At 43.7% G+C, this 26,662-nt stretch overlaps 1 protein-coding gene across 4 annotated transcripts in view; it reads right to left on the bottom strand.

Moving 5' to 3' along the window:
* RBM26 (RNA binding motif protein 26) overlaps positions 1-26,662 on the bottom strand; it is a 1,920,204-nt gene that overhangs the window by 1,406,912 nt on the left and 486,630 nt on the right. For all 4 annotated transcript variants that reach the window (XM_044072914.1, XM_044072916.1, XM_044072915.1 and 1 more), the window contains exon 5: positions 29-234. In XM_044072914.1, coding sequence (XP_043928849.1) covers positions 29-234 — 206 coding nt within the window. The remainder of the gene's footprint in view (positions 1-28; positions 235-26,662) is intronic.

The raw sequence follows: 26,662 nt of genomic DNA, 5'->3' as shown, positions 1-26,662 counted from the left end.
AAGAGGACATGAACACGAACACAAATACCTCTACTCCTGCTTCTACTTCGGCTCCTACTTCTGTCTCTTTCTCGGAGTCTCTCCTTACTCCAGCTTCGACTTCGACTTCTGCTGTAACTTCGACTACGACCTCTCCTCCTGTTATACCTATCTCTGTAGGATTCCCTTCTGGATATATTTCTGTCATATTCTCTTTTCCGAGGACGTTCATCCTTCTTTCTGTCATCACGGCCTCTGAATGAGAAAAAAAAGACAAAATGAAATCTGGATTTTATACACTGAATTCACTTGCATATCTATTGATAAAAAATTGGTTTCAGAGACAGTTATCATTTCTGCTGCATCTAAACTTTTCTGAACAATGAAAAATGATGGAAGAGCATTAAAATGTTTTCAAAAACACTTCCTTGCATTAAATGTTTCAAAAACACCTCCTTCCAAAAGGCTACACTTCTATCAAGAATTATTTGGAACAGGGCCTTCTCTGCTCTTTTAATAAAGTAAACACAAATCCTTCGAAGAAAAAAAAATGATCACAGCCATGCACTTGTTTTCCAGTTCAGAACTACATAAAATTATTTTCATAATGTCAAGGTTCAGGCCATTAAAGAAATCAGCACTGTAATGAACTCTTCTTCAGCTTATTGGTGAATACATTCTGACTTTACATTTGCTTTACTTTGGAAATTCAGTTTAGATATCACACATTGTGAACGGAGAGGTTAAAGCAAAGAAGCAAACTTAAGTTTTACTAAATTAACTTTTTAGTGCAGAATGAACGTAAACTGCTAGCCTGCTACTTCGCTACCCAAGAAAGGGGTAAGACTACAGTGTGGCTTGTCCTTAAAATGAAAGAACTTAAAAGTTAGTTTTACTGAGATTCTTTATGAAGGCAGACTGGTTTCTCATTTCCTCCCCAGCTCTCTCACTGTGTTTCATGTACGATTCTAAATTCTGCGCAAGCTTATCCATCTACCTTTATTCAAATTAAGCTTTAATCAACCTCCTATCTCTTCCTTGTTAAATCTTGCTTCCTGTTGTCTCCAGGACTCATGGCACTGACCATTTTTGTTTTAAATGCACAAACTTATCTGTGGCAGAGTTTTATATTAAGCTATTTCTTTCGAGATGATGTTTTAAAGCTTAATCATCTGGAAGAATCTCAAGAGGATGGTACAGAAAATGGGATGTGTGTAAAGAAGTAGAAATGACAGAACAGAATTGTGGAGGACCTGGAGCCAAGCCTTCAGAGAGATAAGCAAGGTGAAGTGAGGGACAGGAGCAAAATGAGCAGGAGAAGGCAAGGTGGAAAACAAGAAGAGTGCAGGCAAAACCAGGACAGAAGGAGACAGGTAGAACCATAACTGAAGAATGACACTTCGGAATTGGGACGGGAAAAAAAGAAGTACCAGTTAGAGAGAGAGAGAGCAGAAATGGGATTAAAATAGAAAACTGCAGGAGGAGGAGAGAACTGAAGGCAATGTGAGGTAAGGAAGCAACAAGTATACAACAGTGAAAAGGGATGGAAGAAACAGTACAGAATGAAGGAGAAGAATAAACTTTGGGACACAGCAGGGAGGCAAGTCAACTGCTGGACACAATGCAGACGGATAGATCTGCAGTCAACATAATGGAAAATGGTGCATGTGTGAGTGTAGTGACGTAGTGGGAAGCTCCCAGATCTCGAACTACCAGGTCAAATCTTAGGGATGTTTTATGAATGCAGTTAATTTGCCTGAGTAGACATTTTCCCAAAAGGTACTATACTGCACTTATCTGCATGGAGTTTTAATCCATGGCTTTAGCACCAGTCATTTGTCTGTTAGACACACTTGCAGGAGACTAATGTCACTGGGGCAATTTATGATAGTTCCCAATTTGCATCCATATACAAACATGGTGAGACAAAGGTTTTTGACATCAGCCTTGACCTCTGAGAACTAGATGCCAAACAGAAGTGAGCTCAGCATGGAGCCTTGTGGTACTGCACTCGTGACCTGCCTCTTCATGTAGGTGGTCTCACCAATCTTGACTTCCTGGGTCCAATCTGTGAGTCAGCTGGCAGTCAAACAAGTTGTGTAGGAATTTAGGTATACTTCAGCAAGTCTGTTCACAAAACTAGAGTGGGGTATTGTGTCAAATGTCTTAGCCAGATCTAGGCAGGCGGTATGCACCTTTTTCTCTTCATCCATTGCCCTGGTTACCTTCTCAAAGAAGTCTACCACGTTAAGTATGCATGACCTTCCTTTGAGAAAAAAAAAAAAAAAAAAAAAAAACCAGTAACGCGTCTGGTATCTGTGGGGTGCCAGTATCTTTATCATTTCCATGATAATTAGTTGCAAGGCTTTGCATATTAGACTAGTCAGACTAAAGGGTCTGTAGTTTGCAGAGTCGGCTGATGATCCAGCCTTGCGAAGGGAATACCAGTTGCAGTCTTCCATTCGCTTAGTGTGCAGCCAGATTTGAAGCTGCAGTTAAAACGTGACCTTTGAGAAGTAGACAGGTCGTGTTTCAGATTATTTAGGAGGCAACCTAAGAGGAGTGGCAGGGGGAGTGGGGGGGTGATTTTGAGGTGAATTTGTGGGCCAGCAAATTTGCTAGGTCATTCTGCTCAGTGAAGGTGTTACCATTTAAGATCAGTTCTGCACTGTTGTGTGTTACCTTTAAGATTTTGGACACAGCTGTAGAAGGCCTTGTGACTGTCTTTAACCTGAGAAGCGATCTTAACCTCTTAAATGGCCATGATGAATTTAATTAGTCCTCTATTTCCTGTTTAGTTTCATTAGGTGAGCTCTTTTTATTATGAGAATTGACCTTTTCTGCCATAACATTTTGCCTTTTGTTATACACCCAGTTAAGATTAAGATTCCACTAGTGTGGTATGTTTTTGGGTATAACGCTGGTAGGTACAAGTAGCCATTTACATGCCTGTACAATGGTTCTGTCAATTCTGCATAGGCTGTTTTAAACCTTGGGTTGGGCAGGACACTGAATTTTGATAAACTGTCGCTTAAGAGGATGTAGTTTGCTTTAAAATAGTTTCTAATTGCTAACAGGTTTTGCTGGGTTTCCAAGCTGACTTTTATTTTGAATGAGAGAGCTCTGTGATCAGACCTCATCAGTGAAGCTGAAAAGTACAGTTGTGTACACCTACCATAAATGTAGATATTCGAGTGTCTTCACTGTTGCAGTCATGACTGTAGGGTTCTCCCCTGCCAGCAGGCAGCCCTCAGTCAGCCAGAATCCCAAAGTCTGGGTCCGGCGTCGGCTGTTCAACCATGCTCCCTGACGTCAGAGCGCCAGGAGTATAAAGCTGACAGCCAACGCCATCTTCTCCAGTTTTTCTTGCCCCAGATGTCAGGAGTCCCAAAATAAAAAGGTCCCATAACCCTTGCAAATACACCTCAGAAGAATGGTGAAAAAAGGAAATACACAAAAGTAAAAATAAGAGAGGACAGGAGGGAGGGAAACCCAGACTGCAACAGTGAAGACACTCGAACATCTACATTTATGGTAGGTGTACACAACTGTACTATGTTCATCATGTTTCACTGTTGCAGTCATGACTGTAGGGTAGAATCCCAAAGCTGAAAGAAAGGGAGGTGGTCATAAAGAGGAAGGGGCAGCTAAAAGGCCCTGCAAGACTGCAGAGGCAAAGCCTGCCTTAGAGTAGAGAGGTAGATTGTAGTGCTTAGAAAAAGTATGCACTGAACTCCAAGTTGCAGCTTCCAAAATGCCCTTGGTAGGAACTCACCTGAGGAAGGCCGCAGAAGTGGCAGCAGCTCTGGTGGAATGAGTCCATATACTCCCTGGGATTTGCTTTCCATGGTGAGAATAACAAAATCTGATTCCATGAGCAATCCATTTAGAAATGGTCTGTTTTGAAATGGCTTTACCTTGGGAACTTGAAGCATAAGAAACAAACAATTGTTCTGATTTTCTGTTGTCCTTGGTTCTGTTCAGGTAAAAACGTAGTTGTCTGTGTACATCCAAGGAATGTAAGATCCTTTCCCCTTTATTTTGAGGAGAGGGGAAAAAGGTTGGCAAGTGGATAGTTTGATTTAAAGCCACTTTGGAAACCACCTTAGGCATGAAGGTAGGATTTGCCCTCAGAGATACCGTCTTGATGAAAAATAATATAAGGTTCCACAGCCATAAGAGCTTGCAACTCTGAAACTCTCCTGGCAGAGGTCAGGGCTAACAGGATAGCTGTCTTTCAAGATAAAAACTTGATGTCAGAAGAGGCAGCAGGCTCAAAAGGAGGCAAGGTTAGTTTTTCCAAAACATAGTTGAGATCCCAAGCAGGAATGGGAGGAGATCTAGGAGGTCTTAAGTTCTTAGCTCCTCTGAGAAACTGTCTCATGAGCTGGTGGGGAAAAGATGTGAGGGTCCGTATTATAATGAGCAGAAATAGCAGAGGCATGTATCTTAATGGAAGAAAAAGAGAGACCCTTATGTAAGAGATCTGTCAAGTAAAGTAAAATTAAAGTAATGTTAGGAAGAAGAGGATCAGAATCCTGAGCCTGCATCCAGGAACAAAATCTTTTCCATTTTCCTGCATAAGATTTTCTAGTGCTAGGACATCTGGCTTCTAAAATGACATCCATAACCTGCTTGGGCAGTAAAGAAGAAATCAAAGGCCCTGGATTAACCAGGCCGCTAGGCTGAGAGTTCTGACATGAGAGTGAAGTACCTGACCCTGATGCTGGGACAGAAGGTTCGGAGACGGAGGTAAAACCCAAGGGGGCTCCAGACATAGGTTTTTTAGAGTTGGATACCAAAACTGCCAAGGCCAATTTGGAGCCAGCAAGATTATCATCTTGGGCTTGTCCTGTTTTATCTTCAATAAAACCCGTGGAAGAAGAGGAAGTGGCGGAAAGGCATATCCCGAGAGGTTCCTCCAAATGAATGACAGGGCATCCACTTTCCAAGCTTCTCTGTGGAAAGTCCTGGTGTAAAAATTCTGTAGTTGATGATTGAGATGGGATGCAAAGAGGTCTATGTGAGGACATCCCCAGACTGCTGTTATCATCCTGAATATTTTGGTGTCCAGCATCCACTCATGTGGATCTGAAAGGTTTCTGCTCAGACTGTCTGCCAGGAGGTTTTGTTTCCCTGGTAGAAACTGAGCTTGAAGATCCAGATTGTAAGCTAGAGCTGTGTTCCATAGATCCATGGCTAGTCTGCATAGGGGGTAGGAATGAGACCCCCCTTGCTTGTTTATGTACCACATAACTGTGGTGTCTGTCCGTATTAGTAGTTGTCCTGGCTGTAAAAGATTCCTGAAGGCCAATAAAGCTTTCTGAACGGCTAACATTTCCTTTAAGTTGATATGCAGGTGCTTCTGATCCTTTATCCAAAGGTCCTGCAGACAATTGCCCTGAAAATGGGCTCCCCAAGCATAATCCGAGGCGTCTGTGGTTAAAATCTGAGTGGCAGGAGGCAGACGAAAGGGTTTCCCTTTGTTTAGTGCACAAGCCCTGGACCACCAAAGAAATTCCTTTTGAAGGCAAGGAAGGATGGAGATCAGTATTGTCTAAACTGTGGCAATGCTGAGACCATACACTTTTTAGGTACCACTGTATTTTCCTCATGTCTAGTCTTGCATATGGTACGAGAAGGATGCAGGAGGCCATGTAACCCAAAGCCTGCAGGAATTTCCTTGCAGATAGTTGAGTTAGAGTTGCCAAGGTTTTGAAAGTTGAAGCCAGCTGTAATTGTTTTTCGGATGTCAGAAATGCCATCTGGGTTGTACTGTTTAGAAGTGCACCCAAAAAAGTTATCTGTTGTGATGGTGTCAAATTTGACTTTTTTATGTTTACAGAGAATCCCAAGAACTTGAGGCGGTTCTGTACAAATTCTAGATGCTGGAGTAAGACATCCTTGCTGTCTGCCTGAATTAGACAATCATCCAGATAAGGGTAAATTTGAATTCCCTTGAGTCTGCACTAAGCTACTACTGGAGCCAGGCATTTGGTGAAGACCCTGGGCGCAGTAGACAATCCAAAGGGCAGCGCAGAGAATTGAAAGTGCCTCGATCCGGCCTTGAACCTGAGGTATTTTCTGCGATCCTGCCTGATGGGAATGTGTAAATATGCCTCCTTTAAATCCAAAGTTACCATCCATGCATCTTTGGACAGCATTGGAAGTAGCTGCTGTAGAGTAAGCATCTTGAATTTTGGAATCTCTAGAAAGGTGTTCAAGACTGACAGATCCAGAAAGGGTCTCCATGAGTTTTGCTTCCTTGGGACTAGAAAGAGCCTTGAGTAAAAACCTCTTCCCATCTCTGAAAGAGGAACCAGTTCTATGGCATTCATTGCCAAAAGAGCTTCCACCTGGTTTAAGGCCTCCGTCCATTGATGTTTTGGAAGGTCTGGCCATCCGCTTGGCCTTGGCAAGGTATGAAAATGGAATTTGTAACCTCTTAAAATCACATCCAAAACCCATTTGTCTTGGGTTATTTGAGTCCAATTTTGATAAAAAAAAAGAGAGAGTTTTCCTCCGAGAGGGGCTTCCAGGCAAGACGTTCCTGTAGCCCAACAGAGGGAGTCATTGAGCTTGTTTCCTTTGAGATTGTGACCTGTCCTCTCCTCCCCTAGGGGTGGAAGCAGTCCACTGTCTTGGTCTATAAGCAGCTTGTGTTTGAGGCTTCCCTCTGGAGCGTCTATATCTACCCCTCTGAGGCCTGTCTGAAGAGGGAAAGGACCAATTTTTTGAAGGCCAATTCCTGCTAAATCTAGGTGGTTGTACTTGTAAGAAATCTTTAACTGTTTGCATGGATTTCGCCTTATCCTCCATCTTTTTAATCACCTCTTCAGCTTTAGATCCAAACAAAACATTATGCTGAACAGGCGCATTCAATAATTTAGCCTTTACTTGTTCAGGTAAAGTTTGTTCCTTTAGCCATGCATGTCTTCTAATGACTGTGCCAGAGGCCGCAGCCCTACAAGAAGCCTCCAAGGCATCAAATCCACAGTGTAAACCATGCTTCCCAACCTGTTCAGTGGCATGCAATAAGTCATGTAATTCCTTATCATCTGCACAAGCAGAAATGGAAGTAAACTTTTGTTTTAAGACAGACAAGAGAAACTGTTGGTATTTAAGCATATGAAACTGACAGTTTAAAGCCCTAAGGGACAAAGTAGCAGAAGTGTACACCTTTTTGCCCCATCTTTCTAAGGATCGAGAATCCTTTTCAGTAGGAATGGGATTTTTGGCAGAAGCGGCCTTAACTCCCTTAGGACCCTGAGAAATGGTTTCATGGTCAGCAGTAGGGTTCTTGTATAAAAACTGATGGGAATCGGGAACCCTGTAATATCTATCAGGCTTAACAGGAGCAGGAGGAAGAGAGTCAGGGGTTAAGTTAGCCTCTGAAAAGGCATCATCCACAATATCCATAACAGGAGGAATAGCCAGGGGTCTATGTTGGGGAAGAAGAAAATCCCTCAGTCTTTTCTTGGATTCCGAATACTCCTGTCCCTCCAGTGGAAATGTTCCCTCATTTCATGCAAAGTTTCCCCAAAAGAGAAATCCTCAGGAGGAGAAGCTGAAGGAATGGATTCTTCAGCATCAGAATCCTCATAACGAGGGAAAGAATATTCCTGATCAGAAGAAAAGTACAGTTTTGTACCTACCATAAATGTAGATGTCCGATAGGAATGCATCTGCAGTCCTTACAAATGGGTTGTCCTGTCGTCAGGCAGCCCTTCGGTCGGCCGGATTCCAAAGTCTGGGTCTGGCTTCGGCTGGTGTCGCACTTCACCCGATGTCATTGCTGCAGTTACTCGGGTATAAAGGCATCAGCCGACGCCATTTTCCTCAGTGTTTCTTGCCCCAGATGCCAGGTGCCCTCTAGGAAGGCTGAATTTGGATAAATGCCAATGATTCCAAATATTAGAGAGCAAACAAAAAATAAGCATGTATGTACATATATACAAACAAATACACCATAATAGATTCCCCCAGCTAGCTATAAGAGGGCAAATACCCTAGGAGTACCACAGAGGGGAAGGAGGGTGGGTAATCCTGACTGCAGATGCATTCCTATCGGACATCTACATTTATGGTAGGTACAAAACTGTACTATGTCCTTCAAGGATGCATCTGCAGTCCTTACAAATGGGTAGAATACCATAGCCAAACTGGGGAGGAGGAAAGATAGAATTATGGTGTAGTTAAGATCCCTGCAAAACAGCAGTGGCAAAACCTGCTCGGGATCTAGAGTATAAAGGTAAATTATAATGCTTGGCAAATGTATGCACGGAGCTCCAAGTAGCAGCCTCTAAAATGTCTTTGGTAGCCACTCCTCGTAGAAAAGCTGTGGTAGTGGCTGTAGCTCTTGTAGAGTGAGGCCTGATGTTTTCTGGAGTTTTCTTTCCATGGTAGGAGTAACAAAATCTAATGCAATTTCCTATCCACTTAATATTGTCTGTTTTGAAATTGCTTTCCCTTCCATTCCTGTTGCATATGCTACCAGTAGCTGGTCAGTTTTTCTATTGCTATTGGTCCTGTCCAGGTAGTAGCGTAATTGTCTGTGTACATCCAAGGTATGCAACAGTCTTTCTCCCCTGTTATGTGGATTGGGGAAGAATGTAGGTAGGTGGATAGCCTGATTTAAAGATACTCTGGAGACCACCTTAGGCATAAAAGAAGGATTTGTTCTCATGGACATTCTATCTTGATGGAAGATCAGAAAGGGCTGTACTGCCATTAATGCCTGTAGCTCCGAAACCCTTCTTGCTGAAGTGATTGCCAGCAGGAAAGCAGTTTTCCATGATAAGTATTGCAATTCTGCTGTTGCTGCTGGTTCGAAAGGAGGAAGTGTCAATTTTTCTAGCACAAAGTTCAAGTCCCATGCAGGTAATGGTGGCTTCCTAGGAGGTTTTACATTTTTAATTCCTCTCAGAAACTGCCTGAGCAGAGGATGTGAGAAGACTGGAGGATCCAGGTCGTATTCTGCTGAAATAGCTGATGCATGAATCTTAATGGAAGAGTAGGACAGACCTTTGTGGAATAGCTCTGCCAAGTATTCCAGGATGTTGGCTATGTTTACCAGTAACACATCTTCCCCTTTAGCAGTACTCCAAATGAGATATCTTTTCCATTTTGCTGAATAGGTTTTCCTTGTCGAAGGTCTGCGAGCTTCCAAGATAATGTCCTTAACCCTTTGGGATAAATTTGGGTTAATTTGTCTTATGCAATGTTCCAGGCAGTCAGCTGCAGAGTTTTCAGGTTTGGATGCAGGGTGTTGTAGTTGTTCTGAGTTAACAGCAAGGGAACTAGGGGTAATGGCCATATCTGTTCCCGAGACATGCTCCTCAGTAATGGGTACCAATGTTGCCTTGGCCAATCTGGAGCTATCAGAATGATCCTTGGACGGTCCTCTTTGATCTTCAATAGCACCTTGTGCATCAAAGGAAGTGGTGGGAATGCATACGCTGTCAGATTTTTCCAACTGAAGGATAGGGAGTCCACCTTCCATGCCAGTGGGTGGTACGTCCTGGTGCAGAATTTCTTTAACTGGTGATTGTGTGGGGATGCAAATAAGTCTATTTCTGGGGGACCCCATTTTCTTGCAATGGTTTTGAAGATGTCCGGATGTAGCATCCATTCGTGGGCATCCGTGGTAGTCCTGCTTAATATGTCTGCTAGAGTGTTTTCTTTTCCTGGTACAAAGATTGCTTGTAACTGAATGTTGTAACTCAGGGCCACATTCCAGAGGTCCAGGGCCATCCGGCATAGAGGGTACGAATGTGTGCCTCCCTGCTTGTTGATGTACCACATAACTGTGGTGTTGTCTGTCCTTATCAACTGGCCTTGTCGAAGAAATGGTTTGAAAGTCTGAATTGCCAGTTTTACTGCCAGCATTTCCTTTAGGTTTATGTGTAGGTGCAGCTGTTCTTGAGTCCATAAACCTTGTATGCATTTGTCCATCATGTGGGCCCCCCAACCGAGGTCTGAGGTGTCCGTTGTGATGGTTTGGCTTGGTTGAGTGCTGTGGAAGGGCAATCCTTCGTTTGATTGACAGGCCTGAGCCCACCATTGGAATTCTTGCTTCAGGCATGGAATTATTGGAATTTGAGTTTCTAGGCTGTGCTTGTGCTGAGACCATAAATTCCTTAGGTACCACTGTAGCTTTCTCATATGCAGTCTGGCATGTGGGACCAATATTATGCAGGATGCCATGAAGGCCAATGCTTGTAGGACTTTTCTTGCTGTTAGATGGTTTTGCTTTGTTAATGCCAAGAAGTAGAGAGGGAGTTGCTCCTGTTTTCTACTGTTAGGAATGCCATTTGTTTGGATGTGTCCAGCTCCGCACCCAAAAGGTTATCTTTTGGGATGGTATCAGCCTTGACTTTTTTATATTGACTGTATATCCCAGGGCTTGTAGAAGGTAAATGACTCTTTTCAAGTCTTCTGCTAGCTTGTTTTTGTTGTCCGCTTGTATCAGGCAGTCGTCCAGGTAAGGGTAGATTTGGATTCCCTGAAGCCTGCAATGGCGATTACTGATGCCAGGCATTTCGTGAACACTCTGGGCGCAGTAGATAAGCCAAAGGGCAATGCTGAGAATTGATAATGCTCTGATCCTGCAAGAAATCTGAGGTATCTTCTGCAATTTGGTCGTATGGGGACGTGCAGGTATGCCTCCTTGAGATCTAGAGTTACCAGCCAAGACTCCTTGCCCAGCATGGGAAGAAGCTGCTGTAGGGTCAGCATTTTGAATTTTGGAACAATGAGGAATGTGTTTAAAGCGGACAGATCGAGAATAGGTCTCCATTTGCTTTCTTTCCTTGGTACTAGGAAGAGTCTGGAGTAAAAGCCCTTTCCTTGCTCCATATATGGTACCTTTTCCACAGCTCTCATCTTTAATAATTGATTTACTTGTTTTAGAGCTTCTGCCTTTTGATTTGGAGGTAGGTTTGGCATTCCACTCTTTCCTGGTAGAGTATGGAAATGAAACCTGTAACCTTGGTCTATTGTCTGCAAAATCCACTTGTCTCTTGTGATATAATGCCAGTTCTTTGAAAATAAAGCTAGCTTCCCGCCTAAGGGTGCTTCTAGTTGTTCCCTGGTAGGCGGTGCCAGAGTCAAGTCACTGTGATTGTCCTGTAGTAGTGGTGGTGGCTGTGTCTGTGCCTCGCTGGTTGTTACCCTGCCACTGGCGTCCCCTGTAGGCACCCCTGGATTGGCTTCTGCCTCTTGAACGCCTATTCCTGCCTCTCTGTGCTTTGGAGGAGTCTGGAAAGGACCAATTCTTGGAGGGCCAATTCCTGCTAAACCTTGGAGGTTGGACCTGTAAGAAATATTTCACTGTTTGGACAGATTTTGCCTTCTCTTCCATCTTCTTCAGCACCTGTTGTGCAGGAGAGCCAAACAAATTGATCTTGTCCATGGGAGCATCTAATAGTTTTGATTTGACATGGCCTGCTCTTTTAACCATGCATGCCTTCTGATAACTGTGCCAGTCATGGCTGATCTAAAGGAAGCCTCCAGTGCATCATAGCCACATTTTAAAGAATGGTTACTAACTTGCTGAATGTTATGTACCATTTCCTGTACATATTTCTTGTCTAAAGGTTCATCAGAGGACAGTTTTTTGGTTAACTGGTCTAGCATAAATTCTTGATACTGGATCATATGAAATTGACAGTTCAAGGCCCTAGCTGACAGAGTAGCAGAAGTGTAGACTTTTTTACCCCATCTCTCTAAGGACCTGGATTCCCTTTCAGAGGGAGGGATTTTTGGCAGAGGTAGTTGCTACAGCCTTAGGCCCCTGGGAGATAGTCTCGGGATCTGCAAAAGGAGCCTTGTATAAATGGTGATGAGTGTCCGGGACCCTGTAGAACCTATCGGGCTTAGCAGGGGCCGGAGGTAATGAATCAGGAGCAGTACAAGCATCATTAAATGCATCATCTACAACAGAAAGAACTGGAGGTATAGCTAAAGGCCTACGTTGTGGTAAATGCAAAAAGGTTCTAAGCCTTTTTCTGGAGTCTGAAAAATCTTGACCCTGCCACTGAAATTGTTCCCTCATAGCATGCAAGGTTTCCCCAAAGGAAAATTCCTCAGGCGGAGAGGCAGAAGGGATGGACTCTTCAGCATCAGAGTCTTCATAAGGAGAAAAAGGAGCCTCTGGAGGGTCTGTATTATCTGAATCATCAGAGGAATCATCTGTGGAAACTGGCTCAGGGGGCTCTGCTCTAGGCCTCTTCTCTGGAGGTGGGTGAGAGGCCCTGTCTGGGTGAGGTTGGGATACCCGGATTAAAGAAATGAGATCCTCTGCTAGACTAAGCATTTGGGAACTGGAGCTAGGCCTGTGAGAGGGGGTCTTAACAGGCACAGATTTAGTAGCTTTAGCTGCTTTAGCCCTGGCAAAGGCCTTAATGGACATGGCTGCAGGAGGCCTAGCAGCTCCACGTGCAGGGGTTGAAATATCCAAGGGAATAGTGTCAGATAATTCCTGAGAAACCACAACTGCAGGTTGGATTTCAGAAGCAGATTCCACCAGGTTGGAAGAGGCCTCGGTAGAAGGTAAGTTTTCGGCTGAAGGAAGAACCGCATGCTCGGTTTCAGCCGAAACCGAGACACTCGCGGTTGGCTTTACCGCGGTTTCGGCCGAAACCGCTGACCGCGAGTGTCGGTCCTTTCCTTCGTTTTGGATATTTGTGAAGTCGGAGGATCCGACGGCATAATATAAGCAAAATTAGAGCCGAAAAACTGCTCAGCAAATTCTGACCGACGTCTAAGCGTCCGTCGGTTAAAAGAAGCACAGGCTAGACAAGCTGCTACGTCGTGGACTGGGCCTAAACAAGGTAAGCAGTAAGAGTGGAAATCTTTATGAGGTATTTGTTTCCCACAAGTTAAACAGTTATTCACTTTTTCTGACATCGGCTGAGGCAAGAAAGAGTCCCCAACGGGGTACTTAGCTTTTTAGAAGTATTCGGTAGTAGTAATCTCTGGTTCTGACCGACCGGCACTTGCGAACAGCTTCTGCTTCGGGCGCCACGTGGCAAGAAAGACGGGGAAAATGGCGTCGGCTGATGCCTTTATACCAGAGTAACTGCAGCAATGACGTCGGGTGAAGTGCGACACCAGCCGAAGCCAGACCCAGACTTTGGAATCCGGCCGACCGAAGGGCTGCCTGACGACAGGACAACCCATTTGTAAGGACTGCAGATGCATCCTTGAAGGACATCTGAGGAAACAGAAGCCTGATCAGAGGAAGCATAGTAAACATCCTGCCTTGGCCTTTTGTCTGGAGGGGGATGAGAACCCCTAATCATAGTAAGTAAATCCTCCGCCATCTTGAGTAACTGTTTCTGTGACTTGGGAGCCGGTTCAGAAGAGGCCTGTGTTGAAGTCTTTGGTTTAGAAGGAGTCTTTGCCTTTGTCTTTGGCTTTGCCTTTACTAGAAGCTGAGTAGGCCTGAAAACCCCTTCGGAAGCCGGTACCTGCACAGTGGCTCCGGACCCAACCGAAGGAGCATTATCCGAAGGTCCTGCAACAGAAATATTTAAAGGCCTGGTTGGCTCCTCATGAGAGTCCGTTTCAGCCGTCGGTTCTGAAATGGCAGACGACAGGGGCTGCAAAAGCGCCTCACTGATGACGGCCGAACCTGAAGCTGGCTCCACATGTGCGCTATCATCAGATTTGGACCTCGGAGGCCTGTCTTTATCCTTGCGACGTTTGTGAACTCCGGTAGCCGGAACCGTATCCGACGACATTTTGTAGTTAAAGCGCCTACCGAAGTAATAAAAAGCAAAATCGTACCTTCACTTAATTGTACGTTGATTGAATCTAGCACAAAACCGACAACTAGCTACGTCGTGGTCAGGGCCTAAGCAAGGAATACAGTAAGAATGAAAATCCTTATGAGGTATTTGCTTCCCACATGAAAAACAATTATTAACTTTTTCTGACATCGGAGTGGAGCAAGAAAAAAGTTTCCCCAACGGGGTACTTAGCTTTGAGTGGAGAAGAAAGTCTTCGGACCGAAGTATATAGAAAAATTCGTCAGGAATCAACCGACCGGCACTTGCGAACTATCACCGCACGGCAAGAAAGACTGGGGAAGATGGCGTCGGCTGTCAGCTTTATACTCCTGGCGCTCTGACGTCAGGGAGCATGGTTGAACAGCCGACGCCAGACCCAGACTTTGGGACTCTGGCCGACCGAGGGCTGCCTGCCGGCAGGGGAGAACCCTAGAGTCATGACTGCAACAGTGAAACACGATGAACATCAGGGGGTGTAGCACTCTTCCATATTGGTGAGAACAAGGTCCAGTATGTTTGAGCCTCTGCTTGAAGTGCACAACAACTGATCACCAGCATTTGTGTTAACGAAGTCCAGGAAACTTTGTGCTTACAAGTTAGTGGCAGTGTATGCTTCCCAGTCTACAGAGGCATCGTTAAAGTCTCCCATGAATAAAGTGTTTAGCTGGATGGATGGAGAGAGCCTTCAATAGGTCTAGATAAAACAGTTGTGGGATGCCTGACATAGACGGTGACCTATAGGTTGCCAATATATGGTAATTGACTATCTTAGGTGATCTGCACATGGATGAAAGTACAGTTGTGTACACTTACCATAAATGTAGATGTTCGAATGTATTCACTGTTGCAGTCATTACATTTGGGTAATCCTGCTGGGAGGTTGCCCTCAGCCGGCCTGAATTCCAAAGTCTTCTGTCCTGCGTGGGCTGCTGTCGCCCCTTCCCTGACGTCAGGTCGTCAGGGGGTATAAAAGAAGCAGCTGACGCCATTTTCTTCAGTTTTTCTTGCCCCAGATGTCAGGTGCCCCCAAAAAGGGTAGCCAAACTTTATATATTCAGAAATACACCAATAGAAATGTTACCTTCATCTATAACCAAATACACCACATAGGTAGTATAAATCAGGGAAGGAAAGATCAGATCCAAAAGAAAAAAGGGGGAAGGTGGGTGGGTAACCTGGACTGCAACAGTGAATACACTCGAACATATACATTTATGGTAAGTGTACACAACTGTACTATGTTCTTCGTGTTTCACTGTTGCAGTCATTACATTTGGGTAGAGTCCCAAAGCTATGGTTGGGAGGCTGGAACTAGACAGCAGTAGGAGCGGCTATGAGGCTCTGCAGAACTGCAGTGGCAAAGCCTGCCCTGGATTTAGAATAGAGTGGCAGATGATAATGCTTTGAAAAGGTGTGCACTGAACTCCAAGTAGCCACCTCTAAAATGTCTCTGGTTGGTACTCATCTGAGGAAGGCTGCTGAGGTGGATGCAGCTCTAGTGGAATGAGGCCTAATGCCCTTAGGCACTGGCTGGCCATGGTGCAAGTAGCAGAAACGAATGCAGTGGCCTAACCACTTAGAAAAAAATCTGCTTTGAGATAGGCTTTCCTTGTGATCCTGTAGCATATACCACTAGTAATTGCTCTGTTTTCCTGAAAGCTCTGGTTCTGTCCAAGTAGAATCTAAGCTGCCTGTGCACATCCAAAGAATGCAGAATTCTCTCCCTCTTGTTCTGTGGATTTGGGTAAAAGGTTGGCAGATGGATGGCTTGGTTAAGAGCCACACTGGGCACTACTTTAGGCATAAATGTTGGGTTTTTCCTCAAGGAGACCCTGTCTGGATGAAAAATGATGAAAGGCTCCACAGCCATGAGCGCCTGTAGCTCTGAAACTCATCTTGCAGAAGTAATTGCTAAGAGCAGAGCTGTTTTCAATGATAAAAAACTTCATATCAGCAGTAGCAGCTGGCTCAAAAGGAGGCAGGGTGAGCTTTTCCAAGACATAGTTGAGGTCCCATGCAGGTACTGGTAGTCTCCTTGGGGGCCTTAAAGTTTTGGCTCCTCTGACGTATTGCCTTAATAAAGGGTGAGAAAAAAAGTGCTGTCTCTGTATTGTAATGAGCTGAAATGGCAGAGGCATGAATTTTAATTGATGAAAAAGATAAGCTGTTGTCCAGCATCTCAGTTGAGTATTGCAAAAATCTGAGGAATATTTGGTACCACTGCATCAGTTCCTTGTCCCTGGTTCCAGGCATGGAATCTCTTCCATTTTCCAGCATAAGACTTTCCAGTACTAGGCCTTCTGGCTTCCAGAATGACATCCATCACAGCTTTACTGAGAGGTGTTTTTTGTATGACTACATTATCCCCCATGCTGCCAAGTTTAATGTCCTGAGTTGGCTGTGCATGATCTGATTGTTTTGCTGGGACTGTAGTCGAGGTATTTGAGGTAAGGTCCAAGCTGGGTATAGAGATAAGTTCCTTAGTATTGGATATCAGTACTGGCGAGGCCAGTCTGGGGCAATCAGTATCATCTTTGGCTTCTCCTGTCTGACCTTTAGGAGCACCTGGGGAGGAGAGGCAGTGGAGGAAAGGCATATACTGATAGGTTTTTCCAACTGAAAGATAGGGAGTCCAACTTTCCATGCTTGTCTGTGATAAGTCCTTGTGCAGAAACTTTTTAGTTGGTAATTGAGAGGGTAGGCAAATAGATCTATGTCCGGGCATCCCCATTTCTTTGTTATCATGCTGAAGACTTGTGGATCCAGCTTCCACTCGTGGGGATCTATGAGGTTTCTGCTTAGTTCGTCTGCCAGAGTATTTTCCTTTCCTGGCAGGAATTGTGCTTGCAGATGTACTTGGTAAGTCAAAGCTGTATCCTACAAGGTCATGGATAGTATACAAAGGGGGTAAGAATGTGTTCCCCCCTGCTTGTTTATATACCACATGACCGTGGTGTCTGTCTTTATCAGTAGTTGTCCTGGATGAAGTAGGTCCTTGAAGGCCGTCAGGGCATTTTGAACAGCTAACATTTCTTTTTGATTGATATGTAGATGCATTTGGTTGGAGGACCATGTCCCCTGAATGCATCTTCCTGCCATGTGGGCTCCCCAGGCATAGTCTGATGCATCCGTTGTTAGTGTCTGCCTGGCTGGAGGTAATGTGAATAGCTGTCCCTTCCTTCAGGTGACAAGCCTTTGCCCACCATCGAAACTCCTGTTGCAGGCAGGGAATGAGAGTAATGACTGTTTCCAGCCTGTGCAATGTTGAGTCCAAACACTTTTTAGGTACCACTGAACTTTCCTCATATGCAGTCTTGCATATGGAATTAGTAGGATGCAGGATGCCATGAAGCCCAAAGCCTGCAGAATTTTTCTTCCAGATAACTAGGCCTTTGTTGCCAACATTTTGAAATAGGTAGTCAGTTGCCTTTGTTTGTCTGGTGTGAGATTAGCCATCTGGGCAGTTGTAGTCAAGCTTGCACCTAGGAATGTTATCTCTTGTGAGGGTACTAGTTTTGATTTCTTTTTGTTGACTGTGTACCCTAGGCATGTTACAAGTCTTTTCACAAATGCCAGATGTTGAAGAAGAATGTCCTTGTTCTCTGCTTGAATGAGACAAGTCGTCCAAGTAAGGATATATTTGTATTCCTCTTTGTCTGCAGAATGCAATTACTGGTGCCAGGCACTTAGTAAAGACCCTGGGCGCAGTAGATAAGCCAAAGTGCAGTGCAGAGAAAGTACAGTTTTGTACCTACCATAAATGTAGATGTTCGAGTGCTAATACAGCTGCAGTCATAACAGATGGGTTCTCCTGCCATCAGGCGGGTCCTCGGTCGGCCGAATTCCAAAGTCTAGGTCTGGTGTCGGTTGTCGTCGCTTCTTCCCTGACGTCAGTGCGACAGGGGTACAAAAGAACCAGCCGACGCCATTTTCTTCAGTTTTTCTTGCCCCAGATGTCAGGTGCCCCCAGAAGGAAGGCAATACATAAATTTATGTAGTAATGCAATGCAATGTAATCAAAATACAGTAGTTGCAAGCAAATACACCATAAATGAATACCCCAATCAGGTTGTAAGAGGAGGTGTTAGCCAATAGGCCTGTCCCAAGAGGGGAAGGAGGGAGGGAAAGCTGGACTGCAGCTGCATTAGCACTCGAACATCTACATTTATGGTAGGTACAAAACTGTACTATGTTCATCGTGCAAACAGCTGCAGTCATAACAGATGGGTAGAATCCCAAAGCTAAAAATGGGTGGTAGGCACTAGATGGAACTAGGAGGAGCCAGGATGCCCTGCAAGACTGCAGTGGCAAAGCCTGCTCTAGTTTTGGAGTATAATGGTAGGTGGTAGTGCTTGGAGAAGGTATGCACAGAACTCCAAGTGGCTGCTTCCAAAATATCTTTGGTAGGCGCTCCTCTGAGGAAAGCTGCAGAGGTAGCTGTGGCCCTTGTGGAGTGAGATCTGATGCCTGCAGGTACAGTTTTACCATGAAAAGAGTATCAAAAGCGGATATGCTTCTGTGGAGAGCGGGTTGTCGCAAACGGAAGCAGAAACGGACAACGAAGAGTATCCAGTACTCCCCAAACCTGGAAATCAGAAGGGAATGAATACGTTTCAAGAGAATCATTTCAATCGGAAACGGAGCTGGAATGGACAGGGTTATAATGGGGGAGGGCAGGGGAAACAGCGATCGAATTAAAACAGCAATAACAGCAAAAAAAGGAGATGGGATGGACAATGGGACTAAAACTGTTTGTGAGTATGATAATAATGAATATGTAGTAAATTTATCTGGATGTGATTTGTCAGAGTGTGCATTAAATGTCTTGAACAAAGGCCTGAAATTTGTACCCACGGTTTTCCCTAGGGTACATATGTTAAAAGCAGACATATTTCAATTTACTCGCAAACTGCATTTAATGGAGATGTTCCATTGGTCAAACAAGGATTTCCCAGTAGAAATTAATCAAAAAAGTAATAATATAACTGCATTAGTCAATAGTGAGGAAGAGTTTTTTTCGTGTAATTGAATTGATACAGATGAATACAGGCAATTGGATACGAGTTTAATTCCTATAGCTAGTACCTATATGCCACCTCAAAGTAATGAATGTATCAGATATTTTCAGAAATCGTTAACACATAATATAGAAATGGAATGTGATAGATTTAAATGTAAGGATAAAAAGGCATGTATGTATAATCTTACTAAAATGGAATGGGAATGTTTGAATGATTTAAGTAGAGATGACAAGATAATATTTAAACCTTCGGACAAAGGAGGGAAATTGGTTATATTAAATGTCAAGCAGTATTTAGAAATGTGTTATGAACACTTGAGAAATGAGAACATATATGAACAAATAGATATGATACAGTATAATGAGGCACAAAAAAAGTATGAATATATTATTGACAAAGGCTATAGATTACATTATTTTTCTTATAAGGATGTAAAAGACAAATTCAATATTAATACTCCCAGAATGCCATGTTTTTATTGCATCCAAAAATACATAAAAAAGTCTTTCCACCACCAGGACGTCCTATAGTGTCAGCGACGAATGGGTATTTGGAAAATATTTCAAAGTTTTTACATCTGTATCTGATGCCTATTGTTAGTAAATTACCATCCTATATTAAGGATGTCTTTGACTTTATTACAAAGATAAAAGATATACATTGGAAGGCAGATATGTATTTTGTGGTAATAGATGTAGTGAGCCTTTATACGAACATAAGGCATGAAGATGGAAAGATGGCTATCAAGTACTTTATGGGTAATGAAAATGCGGTGGATTATGTATTGGAATTGTTTGACATATGTTTAACCAATAATATGTTTGAATTCAATGGTTCCATGTACAAACAGAAGCAGGGCACTGCTATGGGGGCAGCTTTTGCCCCGAGCTATGCAAATGTATTTATGGGATTTTTTGAACACAAACACATATACAGTAATGCCTTTTTTAAGAAATATGTACATGCATACTATCGTTACATTGACGATTTAGTGTTTATATGTGAAGGGGGACAACTAGAACTTGATAATTTTTTAACTGAAATACAGGATAATGTAATGAATATCAAGTTTGATGGGCTACAAAAGGGCCAAAAAGTGCAATATTTGGACATTTCAATAATAGGAAAAAAAGGGCAAAAATTAGAATATCAAATACATAGGAAATTTCAAGGTAGTGGTTCCGTATTACACGGTAGCAGCCATCATCCCCTGCATATTATGAAAGCAATTCCTTATACAGAGTTGAACAGGGTAAATAGATTGTGCAGTAATTCTAATACCAAAGAAAAGGAACTTGTTAAGTTGCAATAAATTTATAGAAAGGGGTTATGATCCACATAACATAAAGCAGAGCTTGGATAAAGTTAAAAAATGTGGAAAGTATTATGTTGAGGGGTTGTGGAACACATCACAAGATAGCAAAGAGAATGTATATTTTGTTTCCACATATTCTATAGCCTCAAATAGTGTTAAACAGTATGTTTTAAATAGTTGGAAGTTATTACAAAAGGAAGTAGATTGTCTAACAAATAAAAACATAGTTTTTTCTTATAGGAGGGGAAGAAATATACAAGATTTTTTGATACATAGTAGGTTTAAAATGGCATGTTTGCCAATGTTGTCACAAGTTATGGAATATGGAACAAAGAGATGTGGGAAATGTACTATTTGCAAGTTTATTGTAAAACAATTTTATCAGATTAATAATATTGCATTTGAAATCAAGGAAATTATAATTGTAATTCTATGGTAATATATGGAATTGAGTGTAGTTGTAAAAGTTTTATGTGGGTGAGACCAAAAGAACATTGACCTGTAGGATAAAGGAACATGTGAGGGATATTTTGAAAAATAAGGAAACCAGCCCCTTGGCAGGGCATTTCCAAAAGTATCATGGGGGCAAGGTGGAGAATTTTAAAGTTTCAGTGTTAGATAGCATTGAGAATATAAAGTATTTAAATGATAAATCTATAAAACAAATACTCAGGAAAAAGGAATTATATTTTATATTAAAATTTAATACGCTCAAACCTAATGGTTTGAATAGCGACTGTTCATGGAAAAGTTTGCTGTAATTAGTGTTGGTTAAAAATACAGCATTTTATGCATTTTATTTGTTCTACCTTTTTAAAATAAATGTATCAAAGGGTTGATTGAATAATTGGAAATAATTAATGTGTGATAGTAGATGTTTAAAAGGGAGGCTAATTGTTTAGTTTAGTGAACTATCTACTCTGAAAAGGCTATTTGCAGGCTAGAAGAGAACAGCAGTGTGTTTTTTGTGTTACTGGATGTAACTACAACCTTTGGATTAAAGCTTTCTATAAAATTGCAACGGAGTCCTCCTTTGTGTGGTATAATAACAAAACTGTACTATGTTCATCGTGCAAACAGCTGCAGTCATAACAGATGGGTAGAATCCCAAAGCTAAAAATGGGTGGTAGGCACTAGATGGAACTAGGAGGAGCCAGGATGCCCTGCAAGACTGCAGTGGCAAAGCCTGCTCTAGTTTTGGAGTATAATGGTAGGTGGTAGTGCTTGGAGAAGGTATGCACAGAACTCCAAGTGGCTGCTTCCAAAATATCTTTGGTAGGCGCTCCTCTGAGGAAAGCTGCAGAGGTAGCTGTGGCCCTTGTGGAGTGAGATCTGATGCCTGCAGGTACAGTTTTACCATGAAAAGAGTATCAAAAGCGTATGCAGTGGGCTATCCATTTTGAGATTGTCTGTTTGGAAATTGGCTTCCCTTGAGCTCCTGTAGCATAGGACACAAAGAGTTGTTCTGATTTTCTGAAAGGCTTTGTTCTGTCCAAATAATAGCGCAGCTGTCTGTGGATGTCCAAGGAATGTAGTAGTCTCTCCCCCTTGTTTTGAGGATTAGGGTAAAAGGTAGTTAAGTGGATAGCCTGATTCAAAGCTACCCTGGATACCACCTTTGGCATAAAGGACAGGTTGGTTCGTAAGGAAACTCTGTCCTGATGGAAAATAATGAAAGGCTGCACAGCCATGAGGGCTTGCAATTCCGATACCCTGCGAGCTGAGGTGATAGCCAGGAGGAAGGCTGTTTTCCAGGACAAATATTGCAAATCTGTTGAAGCAGCTGGCTCAAAAGGAGGCAAGGTCAGCTTTTCTAGAATGAAATTGAGGTCCCAAGCAGGTATTGGTTGTTTCCTTGGGGGGGTTTATATTCTTAGCCCCTCTGAGGAACAGTCTTAAGAGGGGGTGAGAGAATAAAGGTGGATCAGTGTTGTATTCTGCAGAAATGGCTGAGGCATGGATTTTGATGGAGGAGAATGAAAGTCCACTGCTTAGCAGCTCAGCTAGATACTGTAATATTTGAGGTAAATTCAGTTTTCCAGGATTCTGGCCCTTTTTCTCATTCCAGGCACAAAACCGTTTCCATTTTGCGGAGTAAGCTTTTCTAGTAGACGGCCTTCTGGCTTCCAAAATGACATCCTGCACCTCCTTGGAGAGTAGAGTTTGTTGTGAAGTTAAGGAATCTTCCATGTGGCCAGATTGAGTGTTTTCAGCTGACTGTGAAGAGTTTTGAAGCTGTGCTGAGTCAGAAGAAGAGGCATTAGAGGTATGGTCCATGGTGGGGAATGCGTCAGGCTCCTCAGGAGTGGGTACCAGTGCTGTCGTGGCCAGTCTGGAGCAATGAGAATAATCTTTGGTCTGTCTGCTCTGGTTTTTAATAGAACTTTGGGCAGCAGAGGAAGAGGTGGAAAGGCATAAACTGTCATTGTTGTCCAACTGAAAGAGAGAGTGTCCACTCTCCAGGCCTGTGGATGAAAGTCCTTGAGCAGAATTTTGTCAATTGGTGATTTTTGTGGGAGGCAAAGAGATCTATGTCTGGCCTTCCCCATGCTTGAATTATCTCTGTAAAAACTTGAGGATGCAACTTCCATTCGTGTGGATCTGTCATATTTCTGCTTAGGGTGTCTGCCAGCGTGTTTTCTTTGCCTGGCAAGTACTGTGCTTGAAGTTCGATTTGTAATTCCAGAGCCATGTTCCAAAGTGACATGGCCAGCCTGCATAGGGGGTATGAATGGGTTCCTCCCTGTTTGTTTATGTACCACATTACTGTGGTGTTGTCTGTCCTTATCAATAGTTGACCTGGATGCAGAAGGTCTTTGAAAGCTATAATAGCATTTATCAATGCTAGCATTTCCTTTTGATTGATGTGAAGGTGCTTTTCATTTTGGGACCATTTGCCCTGAATGCACCGATCTGTCATGTGTGCCCCCCAGGCGTAGTCCGAGGCGTCTGTTGTGATGACTTGATTTGCTTGAGGCTTGCAGAATGGGAGACCTGTGTTTCTTTGGCATGCTTGAGCCCACCACAGAAATTCCTTTTTTGTTTCCAAACTGTGGCTGTGTTGAGACCATAGGTTTTTCAGGTACCATTGAAGTTTCCTCATATGCAGCTTTGCACATGGGATTAGTAGTATGCAAGATGCCATGAATCCCAGAGCTTGCAGGATTTTCCTTGCAGTCAGCCTGGTGAAGTTTGCTAGTTTTCTTACGTATTGAGTTAGTTGCCCCTGTTTCTCTGGCGTGAGGTAGGCCATCTGGGTGTTTGTGTCCAAGTTGGCACCCAGGAAAATTATTTTCTGAGAGGGTATTAGCCTTGATTTCTTTTTGTTGACTGTGTATCCCAGAGAATTACACAACATTATTACAAAAGCCAGATGTTCGAGAAGTATGTGCTTGCTGTCCGCTTGGATCAGGCAATCGTCCAAATATGGGTATATTTGTATCCCTTGAAGTCTGCAGTAGGCAATTACTGATGCCAGGCATTTCGTGAATACTCTGGGCGCAGTAGATAAGCCAAAGGGCAATGCAGAGAATTAATAATGGGTTGAACCTGCAAGAAATCTGAGGTATCTTCTGCAATTTTGTCTGATTGGGACATGCAGGTATGCCTCTTTGAGGTCCAATGTTACCAGCCAAGACTCCTTGCCCAGCATGGGAAGAAGCTGCTGTAATGTGAGCATCTTGAATTTTGGCACGAGTAAAAATGTGTTTAGGATGGATAGGTCCAAAATAGGTCTCCAATCTTTTCCCTTCCTTGGTACCAGGAATAGTCTGGAATAAAAACCTTGACCTTGTTCTTGAGTAGGTACCTCTTGAATAGCTTTCATGTCCATGAGATCTGAAATTTGTCTTTGTGCCTCTGCCCTTTGATTGTGTGGCAGGTTTGGCATGCCTCTCATTTTTGGAAGGGTGTGAAAATGGAATCTGTAGCCTCTGTTTATAATGTCCAGGATCCATTTGTCTTTTGTGACAATATGCCAATTTTTCGAAAATAATGCCAGTTTTCCGCCTAAGGGTGCTGCCATTTGAGCCTTGCTTGGCATGCAAAGGGGAAAGTCATTGGGTTTGCTTTCTGATACAAGGCCATGTCCAACCCGGAATTAATGGACATGCTCCACCTCAAAAAATCCAAATCCACCAAAACCACTAGAGCGACTTAAACCTTAGCACGGATATAAATAGGACGTGCTGGAGGGATAGATTTATCACTCAGAGACTCCCTATGCTGTGGAATAAAATCCCGGTCCATGTGAGGCAGAGCACCTCGCTGACTCTGTTCAAGAGAAATCTAGACCTGTGGATGGGAGATCATAGGTTTACCCCGGGAATCATCTCTGTGTCACTGCTGGACAGAGGCACAACAAACTAATGGGCACAGTATTTTTTCATATAAGGGGTGGCGTAAGCCACAAAAAGTTAGGCTAGGCTTATAAATGCCTTAGGGCAGATAGCCTAGTATAAACCTATGAACCTATGAATGGCTGTGAACTATCCTCACCACCTCTTTGTGTAGGAGCTTGCCATTGTCTGCCTCTAAACGATCCTAGAGATTGCCCTCTGCCCCTCGGGCACCTGTATCTACCTCTTTGGGGTCTGTCCGTGGCTGGAAAGGACCAATTTTTGGAAGGCCAATTTCTACTGAAACGTGGAGGTTGTACCTGTAGAAAATCTTTCACTGTTTGCATTGATTTAGCCTTTTCCTCCATTTTCTTTAATACCTCCTCAGCTTTAACACCAAATAATACATCCTTTTGTAGAGGGGCATCTAGTAATTTAGCTTTGACATGATCTGGTAAGGTTTGCTCCTTGAGCCAGGCATGTCTACGATGACTGATCCTGTAACAGCAGCTCTACGAGGCCTCTAGAGCATCAAAACCACATTGCAAGGTATGTTTACCCACTTGTTCTGCACTATGCATCAAATCCTGCAACTCCTTCAAGTCTGGTTGTTCAGGTTGTGACATTTTGCTTCTCAACTGTGATAACAGAAACTGTTGGTACTTTAACATATGGAACTGGCAGTTTAATGACCTCATGGTTAAGGTGGCCGAGGTGTATACCTTTTTTCCCCACCTTTCTAAAGATCTGGAATCTCTCTTGGAAGGTAATGGATTTTTAGCAGTGGAGGCCTTAATCCCCTTGGGGCCCTGTGATATAGTTTCTGGGTCAGCCGCATGGCTTTTGTACAAAAATTGGTGTGAGTCAGGAACCCGGTAGTACCTGTCAGGCTTGACTGGGGCTGGAGGTAAAGAGTCTGGGTTAAGGCAGGCCTCCGAATACACATCATCTAGTATGTCTAAGACAGGAGGTATAGCCAGAGGCCTGTGCTGAGGTAGCAAGAGAAAATCCCTAAGCCTTTTCTTGGAGTCTGAGTACTCTTGGCCTTCCCAGTGGAAGTGTTCCCTCAAGGTATGCAAGGTTTCCCCAAATGAGTGATCCTCTGGGGGGGAGACAGAGGGAATGGACTCCTCTGCATCAGAATCTTCAAAAGGGGAGTAAGAATGTTGCTGTTCATCAGAGTGCTCTGAAATAATGGAGGCCTGGTCAGAGGAGGGGAATTCTTCCTCCACTCTGGGCCTTTTGTCCGGCGGGGGTTGAGAACCCCTGATAAGAGTAATTAAATCCTCAGCCATTTTAAGCATCTGTTTTTTAGGCATGGGGCCTGGAGAAGGGCCCTGTGTAGCTGGTCTCTTAGAATGCATGGCTGCTTTAGACTTAGTGAAAGCCTTGATGGAAAAAGAAGAGGAAGGTCTGAAGACACCTTGAGAGGAGGCAGACCTGTCTACATTTTGAGTTTCACCACCAAGAGTGGCTTCGGTATCTGTAGTCGGGGTGTGGGCGGAGGAGCCTGCGACCTCGGGCACAGTAGACACCGCCAATGAAGTGTCGTCGGTAGGCAGGGGCTGCGTAGGCGCCTCGTTGAGAACCGGACCACCTGTAGTCGGCTTTGGCGTGGTGTCGGTAGAGGCTGCGGACCTCGTGTGTCGGGCCTTATCTTTGCGTTTTTTAGACAAAACTGGAGTCGGAGTATCCGACGACATAATGTAGTTAAATGTTTTGCCAAAATAGTGCCGGGCGAACTCCGCCCGACGCTTAATGGTGCGTTTGTTGAAAGTAGCACAAAAACGACAGACCGAGACGTCGTGGTCTGGGCCTAAGCAAGGAATGCAGAGGGAATGAAAATCCTTATGCGGTATTTGCTTCCCACATGAAATACAATTATTAACTTTGTCTGACATCGGTCTGTGGCAAGAAAAGCTTCCCCAACGGGGTACTTAGCTTTCAAGAAGACTTCGGTTGCAAAATTTTCGCAATTTCAGGAGCTGGCCGACCGGCACTTGCGAACTGCTTCTGCTTCGGGCACTGCGCGGCAAGAAAGACTGAAGAAAATGGCGTCGGCTGGTTCTTTTATACCCTGTCGCACTGACGTCAGGGAAGAAGCGACGACAACCGACGCCGGACCTAGACTTTGGAATTCGGCCGACCGAGGACCCGCCTGACGGCAGGAGAACCCATCTGTTATGACTGCAGCTGTATGCACGATGAATTAGAAGT

This window comes from Protopterus annectens, chromosome 5.part1 (genome assembly GCF_019279795.1).
Source record: "Protopterus annectens isolate FY-2018-M chromosome 5.part1, PAN1.0, whole genome shotgun sequence".
In the NCBI taxonomy this organism is placed as follows: domain Eukaryota; kingdom Metazoa; phylum Chordata; order Ceratodontiformes; family Protopteridae; genus Protopterus; species Protopterus annectens.
This window is presented reverse-complemented; position numbering and strand designations above follow the sequence as displayed.